At 47.8% G+C, this 8,339-nt stretch overlaps 1 protein-coding gene across 1 annotated transcript; it reads left to right on the top strand.

Moving 5' to 3' along the window:
* Positions 1-3,933: 3,933 nt before the first annotated feature.
* On the top strand, positions 3,934-8,097 carry LOC115384655 (B-cell CLL/lymphoma 6 member B protein-like). Its single transcript, XM_030086891.1, is given in 13 exon segments — positions 3,934-4,066; positions 4,253-4,330; positions 4,483-4,709; positions 4,859-5,107; positions 5,207-5,341; positions 5,480-5,672; positions 5,793-6,004; positions 6,089-6,180; positions 6,278-6,328; positions 6,331-6,417; positions 6,501-6,631; positions 7,394-7,531; positions 7,623-8,097. Coding segments are annotated over 11 exon segments (1,641 nt in total). The 5' UTR covers positions 3,934-4,066; positions 4,253-4,330; positions 4,483-4,497; the 3' UTR covers positions 7,764-8,097.
* Positions 8,098-8,339: the final 242 nt, after the last annotated feature.

Raw genomic sequence — 8,339 nt, 5'->3', positions numbered from 1 at the left:
ATGTCAAAACCAATATAAATAACAAAGCCATGAGACAATACAAAATAAAGGAAAAACTGAAAAATTAAAAAAAGTAATTATGTAAAAACAACAACAACACACAAAATGATCCCAAAACACATAATCACAAGATGAGATCAGAAGCCAGAAAACTACAAACAACTGAACCCACAAATGAAGACAGAAGTAACAGAGAACAATTCCACAACAAAAAAAGGAAGCAGAGATGAAAAATAAAAAGCAAAGTGGTTAACATTACCACAATATCGCAAATAAAATAAAAAAATCAACCTTAAGGAAAGACAAAGTAACCACCGAGACTTAAAACAACAATGAAAAGATGCAAAACTCATTGCAATGAGGCACACAAACTATCATAAAGACAAATGATTGCATGAAGACACAGAACAAACACGAATGATGAAACATACACTAAAACACACACACACCACACGATGACACACAGGTACAGAGTGGTGTGTAGACAGAGCGTCCTGCTCTCACTCAGGGTGACATTCTGGTATGTGTGTTGCCCGCCACAGGCATGTGGCCTCATTTCCCCTCCTCACAAGATTTTTGGAGACATTACTCATCTGGTAAGACCGCTTCTGGAAAGTCGTGCTGTGTCAGCACTTTTTACAGCCTTCCTCTCTTCACTAATCACAGTTTGGATCTTGGCTTTTCTGTCTAAAAACAAAGTTTGATGAACTTTCAGTCCAGTTTAATACGCTGCAGGATCCAAAATGGATTCATGTCCACAAACTTTGAGGCTAATTAAGATTTAAATCTCATGTTTATCTGACTCTTTCACTCAGTTCCACGTTTCCTTTGAGCAAAGGTGCTACTCTGAGCTGATTTGTGTTGCAGGAAACATGACGCACAGACAAATTCAAACAGATACTCAAAAAAGCCAAATCCGGCTGATGTTGCGTCAGTGAAAAGATGCAAATTTAAAATTTGACTAATCCCTGTCAGTCAGCAAGGCCTTTATATTTATTTACCATCTGCAGGATCTGAAAATGTTCTCTTCTGTTATTTGTCATTAAAGCGGAGGTTTTTCACGGAGCCAGCAGAGTTTGGTCGGCGCTGGAGTGTTTTTCCGGAGCCCGTGTTGTTCCCCCGCTGGCGCCGGTTAACATGGAGGTCAAGTGCTTTATGATTTTGTGGTTCAAGGGATTTGGGTCAACTGTCCGCCGCCCCTCGGCCCTCACCCCGTTTCATCTTCATTCCCCCCTCTCCACCCAGAAACAATGTCGGAGGGCCGCCGCCGCCGCCGCCGCCTTCAAAGGGAAGGTTTCATAACTTTATCGTTGGTGTGTGTTTTATCTCCCGGTCCATCGCTGGCAACCAGCGGACAAACAGCCGAAGCTGCTCCCTGGGATCTCCCCACTTCCTGCTCCCGCTCCTCCTGTCAGCGCTGTTTGCCCTTATATGTCCAGATAGCTCGGAAAACTCAGGAAGAGGCAGATCTGTGTTATTGTTTCAGGAGCCATCAACGCCTTGGCACCGGTCGGGGAGGGCTGAAGTCAAAGCAAGTCTTCAGTCCGTTCATCATCAGATAAACAGGATCGTTCTTGTCAACCGGAAACCGCGACACAAGAAGCTGCAAGAAGCTTCATTTGAGGCTTCATTTTGGTGGTGAACAGCATCGGCGTTGTGTTTTTGTCATAAAACGGGGCCAGTAGGTCGTGGATGGGCGCTGACAGATGGGCCGAGGCGCGGGAAGCGGCAGCGAGCGGTGCCCGGCTTCGCCAAACCGACAGACTCAATGGCTTCCGGTCATTGGTGAACCCGTTTAGTAATGTTCTCACTTTTCCTCAGCCGCCCCCCTCATCCGTTCTTCTCACAATGCCTGGAAGTAGCCGAGACTCACATCTCCCTCTCTGTTTTCTTAATCGTTGTTTTCCTCCGTGCTTTCTTTCTCTTTTTTTTTTTTTACTTTTCAAAGCGGACAATTGATCCCAACTACATCCAAACAAATAAAAACACAAGGACACGCACAGGCACTCCACAAGCCCTGCTAACATTTTACTTCCGATTGAAATTTTCAAAGGATTCATGTTCAAGCATGATTTTGAAATCACGTTTGACGCGTTAGATCTTTAAAAAAAAGTGTTTTTCATTTACAAGAGGCATATCAGCATTTTGATGATTGCATCTCAAAATTATATAAGTCTTGAGAAGCATACTCTTCTTGTTTTTGCAGTGATTTTTCACATAAGCAGTGAACAAAATTTCAGCCTTTTACTCGGATTTATAAAAATTCATGCTTTAAGCACAGTTCTTGCTTAAAAAGGAGTAAAAAAATCATTTTTTTCCTTCCTTTTCCTTTGCTTATAAAGTTATTCACTCCGAAAAGACTGAAATTCAGGTTTATTGCCTTAATTTTTGCAGCCTTTTTCAAAATCAAGGCAGAAATATTCTGTTTACGACATGAACCCAATTAACTTCTGCTTTGTTCAGTCTCTAACCACAGTGATTAATGTGAACGCTAAACCACATTTTCATCCGTTGTTGTTATTCTCCTTTTTACAATAGTTTCTGAAAGTCCAAACTTGGTAACTGAGCAAATGTAAGGCAGTTATTTCCACAGTTGAATCTTGAAACAGCTCACATTGGTAAAGTGGTTTAGGACTGTTGCCTCACTGAAAGAAACTCCGTGTCTGAAGTCCACGTCTCCAGTTTTTTAATTAACATCAGACACCAATTTATTCAGAAATATATGCCCCTGAGTGAGCGTGTTATCGTCAGGAAGTGTTTTTCCTTGAAACTGTGCACCCAGCTTTAATCCGAGCCCCTCTTATCTGCACAGAGTTGAACTTGGAGGTTTCCGTCATCGTTCTTCAACATCTCGTCCTCTTTGATCGGGAGGAAAGAAAGTTCACAGTTCATTTTATCCGTGCCTTCATTAGCTCTGCAGCCCGAGGCCAGGTCTGCCGCGGCGGTGAGGTAACTTTCCGCCTGTTTTCTGGAGTCCTTCATGACCTCCAGGCCGCCGTCCCTCCTCGCTCCGCTACCCCCTCCCCGCCTTCAGCTCTCCTCCCTTATCTCCTGCGTTATTATTGACGGATGTCCTGCACAGGCGGTTTTTTTATCTGTGTCTCTGAGCGGCTTTGCAGGATGTATTAAATGTGTATGTGTGCGTGTGTGTGTGTGTGTGTGTGTGGAAGTTCCTGCACATCTGTCGGCTGCATTTCTCCCCGTCGGGGCGGGGTAAAGGTTGTTTTTCAGCGCCAGGAGAAGGTGTCTCCCATCCAGAGCGATCGATTCTGCCTGGCTTCCTTCCCCTCGGCGCTCATAACACGTCGCCTCTGCTCTCGGGCAGCAGGCCGCCAGCTTCCGGACAACGCCGCGGCGCCCTTATTCACGTAATTTAATTAAAACAGTCCAATCAGGAATGACAGTGGCACAGTTGAATATTAGATTTTGCATGAAAAACGTGGGAGGAAATGTGTGCATGGGGGGAGAAAAAAAACAACCCATGCCCACGCTGAGATAAAATCTGAACGAGGGCACTTGCTTATTCAACAATAAGTTGGAGTTCCAGCTTCCGCCCGAACGGCTTCCTCTGTCCTGGAGAGGGCTGAAGGTAGGAAAGCGTTGGTGGGGGATGTTTTGCGGCTTGCCCCTGGACGACCAGACACGTACAGCACCTTCCCAGGGGTCCGCATATATATTTTTCCAGCGTGGCACAAAGGCACACTATGCCTTCCTGCCATTACTGGGAGCAGAGCTGCAGGGGTTTACAAAAATAATAGGGCCACTAAAAATACTCGGAGGGCTGAGTCCCGGGCCGGGGCCTTTCCTGCGTGGCTTCCAGCGAGCGCGTGGGCCATTGAGGAAAGAGGAAACGAGCAGCCCTGGTTGTAAGGGGGCTTCCTGCGCAATATTATAAAGATCCTCCTCCCTCCATCCTCGGCTCACAGAGGCGCTGGGAGCCAGGAGAGGCTGTGTGTGTGTGTGTGTGTGAGCCCTGCTCCACATCTCCGACTGGAAACTCCACACCGGGCCGATCCGGGTTTGACGTCCACGGCGTGCACGTTAGTTCTCGTCCCTGCTGGTCGGGGTGAGTGGACAACTATTAGTCTTTTAATCTGTATTTATTCATGACAGGTTGTTTATTTATGTTGGTTTTTTTGACGAATTTAAGTGAAAATGAAATGAAAAAAATGTTTGATTTTGTTCAAATTTTACTGGAAAGTTATGAGATGTATCAATGAACGTTAAACGTCTTTTTTGTCTCCTCTCACAGGTACGAGTAGGGAGCTGGTCTCACCTAACAGATGTGTCTGGGACACTCCTATATATTTATTCTTTAAGTTACACACAGGTAGGTAAAGTCTACATTCATGCACACTGTTTTGCACACAGAATTTCATCTCAGATAGTCACCACACCAGTGATGAAACTTTAGCAGTAAATGCAATCGTGCAAAATCAAAGTGACAAAGTGTCTGAAGTGATCGCCACGCCTCCTCTGCAGGTCCAGACGTGCAGGATGGCGGGTTTGGAGGGGTACCGCGCCGACGGCAGGCCGGAGGTGAGGGCCGCCACCCCGGGCGACGGGTACGTGAAGGAGTTCACGCGCCACTCCGGCGACGTGCTGCTGAACCTGAACGAGCTGCGGCACCGCGGCATCCTGACCGACGCCACCCTGGTCGTCGGCGGCGTGCACCTGCAGGCGCACTGCGCCGTGCTCGTGGCGTGCAGGTCAGTGCACAGAAGGGTCTGGAAAAGAGTTTCCAGTAAATTCTTCTTCCTCTCGAGACTTCAATTGTTCTCGTCTTCCCTTAACTTCCCCGACACGTCGGCCCCCACATGAGTCACCCTGACCCTGAGCGCCCCTCTTTGCGTTGCAGCGGGTTCTTCTACTCGCTGTACTCCCACCGCGTGCTGCTGCAGGGGCGCGGAGGCAGCGTGGAGAAGCCCATGACCGTGTCCCTGCCCGGCAGCCTGGACCCGTCCAGCGTGTCCCTGCTGCTGGACTTCATGTACACCTCCCGCCTCCCGCTGACCACAAGCATCGTGTCCGGAGTGCTGGCCGTCGCCACGTACCTGCAGATGGACCACGTGGCCGACGCCTGCCGGGACTTCATGCAGCTGCACTGGTGAGGAGCTCGGATAAGCGTGGATTGTTAAAGCTCAGAAGAAAAGAGGAAAAAAAAATGTAATTCATTTGTGTTTTTGAAATCATTTTTGTTTTTCAGCTCAGAGAACATGAGTGCGAGACACCCTCATTTGGAGCTGGACTCCAGGGTGTCTGTAGCCTCTGTCGGCCCCAAAGGAGGGGACCTGCCCAATGCAGCCAGCCGGCAAGTCTTCCCCGTCCACGGCGCAGCCAGGTGAGATCATGCTGCTGAAACTGATCTCTTACTTTTTCTATTCTTTCGCGCTCTTTCGTGCACGCTGCCAGACGTCAGCGTCCCTCAGTGGGTCAGCAGGTTGAGCTCATTGCAGCGCTTCCTGTGTTTTTCCTGCAGGGTCCCAGTGGTCGCCGGGGGATCTCTCAAGCCGGGGGTTTTCCCGAACTTCCATCCCGGGTCAAAGGAGCCGAAAGGAGAGCCCGAGTCGCCCCTCGCCGGCACCCCGGTCCCCTCTCCCAGCAGCCCCGCCCGCTCCAGCTGCCAGCCAAACTCCCCGTCGGAGTCCAACACCTGCAGCAAAAACCTAATGGTACGTCTCAAGACGCGATCGCTGGTAACACTTAAAAATAACCTAAAATAATAAACACAATGGGAGGAAACAGTCATGACTTCATCTCATGAAACAAACTGAATATTTGTCTTTTGTCAGAGTGACACCAAAGCAACCCCAGACCCAAAAGCCTGCAACTGGAAAAAGTACAAGTACATTGTCCTCAACCCTCTGTGCGCCGCCACCACGGTGAAGGTGGAGGAAGTGGAGGAGGCTCAGAGTCAGGCCTCCCCCACCGCGGACAGGACGGGCCCAACAAGCAAAGCTCCCACAGAGGCGTGGTCTGGAGAAGTGCCTGGTCAGATTGATAGGTAGGGGAAAACATGGAATTACCTGGAAAAGAGAAAGGTTTTGGAGATTTTGCTTACATTCCTGCATCTCCATCTCCTGTCCAGACAGGGGCAGGCCTCCTGCTACGAGGGTTCTGGCCGAGCCCCTCCCCTCGGGCCACCCCCCTCTGTGCATCCTTCTCACAAAGAAGAAGCAGGTATAGGAACAAGTCCAAACTATCTCAATCAGCTTCAAGTAAATTCAGCCTGTGCTCTAAGAACGAATAATGAAAGCTGAATTGGTTTGTGACGCAGTCTCGCCCGGCACCGTTTTCCCAAAACTGCACCCCTCCGATCCAGAAGCCGCCCATCACCACCAGCGGTCAAGTGTGAGAAGTACTTCATGCCTTACTGCTATTCCGGCAGCCCTCAAGGACTCAAATCTGCCTGTTCAGGTGAGGATCGCTAAAAAATTGTGCTCGAGTTTTGGTTTTACTGTAATTTATCGGATAAATAATGGAGAGCTCTGTCCCGGCAGGTGACAAACCGTATCGCTGCAACGTGTGCGGGGCTCAGTTCAACCGGCCGGCCAACCTGAAGACACACTCCCGCATTCACTCTGGAGAGAAGCCGTACCGCTGCGACACCTGCGGGGCGCGATTTGTTCAGGTGAGGGACGCGCCTGACTGCAGATACAGTCTGCTTCTGTTAATCCAGTGAAACATACGAATCAAGGAATAAGAAACGAGGTTAAAAATGTGAAAATCTCACATATCTGCACTTTACTTCATTGGCTATCAGAGTGGGACTTCTTCACTTTAAGAAAACCTATTCAGTGTTGTTATTTTGTTTGAAATAAGCACTCGGTCTAACCTTAGAGAGGAGTGACACCATTTCACATTCTTCCTCATAATGATTGTTAAATCCATGTAGATTTACTCCCACACTTTTATTTTTCTGAAACTGATGACTAAACTTTAACTGTGTCAAACTGCTATTGATACAATTTTTTTCACCATGTTACAAAACACATTTTTGACAAGCAATGTGAAAATAACAATCTTTCCATGATTTGTTTTTTTGTTTGGAACCCACTTTAGATTTTTACACGAATGAAAACGATTGTGTTAAAAAACTGAAATAAACGTGTGAATATCAGAGAGAAATCTTCCATATTTAACAAACTCGTCTTCAAGCCACAGTTCGATCAGTATCCGATCTGCTGTACCACTTCTTACCACAAGGTGGTACAGTGAGTCACGTAACAGAAGATGCGGCACAGATTTTGTGCGAAGTTTGTAGCCTGGCTTCAGTTAATATGTATATAAATCCTCATGGTTCTAGTCTTCCTTCATCTCAGGCCTTTTGCTTTTTCTTTTCGAATTCCTTTCAGACAGACGTTTAATCTCCTGTTGTTTCTCCGTCGTTCAGGTCGCCCACCTCAGGGCCCACGTCTTGATTCACACGGGGGAGAAACCTTACCCCTGCCACACCTGCGGCACCCGCTTCCGCCACCTGCAGACCCTGAAGAGCCACATGCGCATCCACACCGGAGAGAAGCCGTACACCGTGAGTCCAAAACACCTCTGAATTTAACCCACGCATCGCGGAAAGTCTCTTACTGTCTGCCGGTCTGATCTGCGGGCCTCTCCTTTCACAGTGTGAGAAATGCGACCTGCATTTCCGCCACAAGAGCCAGCTGCGCCTGCACCTGCGGCAGAAGCACGGGGCCATCACCAACACCAAGATCCGCTACAAGGTGCTGAGCGAGCCCTTCCAGCCGCTGCTGCAGGCCTGCTGAAGAGGAAGAGCGTCACTCGCCACTGGCACTCGGGTCAGTGGATGACCCCGACTCTGTCCACCGGTGCCAGAAAATGTGAAATTTGGTGAATGAGTGTTTCTGTTTCAATACATTTATCAGTTTTAAATGGTTACACAGTCAAAGAAAACTTTAAAAAAAATCAGGGATATTTACATGTAGTCTTAACTGTTGGACCCGGCTGGGAGCTTGGAGGCAGAACAGGTTTATTAGTGGGAATCTAAGAAGGTGATTTAAAAAATTTTGAGTAAAGAAAGTGAAGGTTGAAGGTTTGTGAAGAGTTGGAGTGAAGGGAGACGGATATGGAAGGGATGGCGAGTCGGACAGAATGAAAGCATGAGGAAAGTCAGAAAGGAGGAGAAGAGAAGGAGAAGTGAGTTTTAGAGAGAAACTAAAGGGAACTGAAGAAGCACTTCTGAAATGAGTATTTAACTGAGACGTATATTAACCTCATGGCCCGGGGCCTGTGTGTTGCTTAAAATTAAAAAGAAAAAAAAAAGAAAAAAAAAGTACACTGTGAGAGCTGCTTTTACAGTCCAAGCAGGCAAAGGACTTTGT

This window comes from Salarias fasciatus, unplaced genomic scaffold (genome assembly GCF_902148845.1).
Source record: "Salarias fasciatus unplaced genomic scaffold, fSalaFa1.1, whole genome shotgun sequence".
Taxonomy (NCBI): Eukaryota; Metazoa; Chordata; class Actinopteri; order Blenniiformes; family Blenniidae; genus Salarias; species Salarias fasciatus.
Note: the sequence above shows the minus strand (reverse complement) of the source record. Positions and strands in the feature narration are given on the sequence as shown.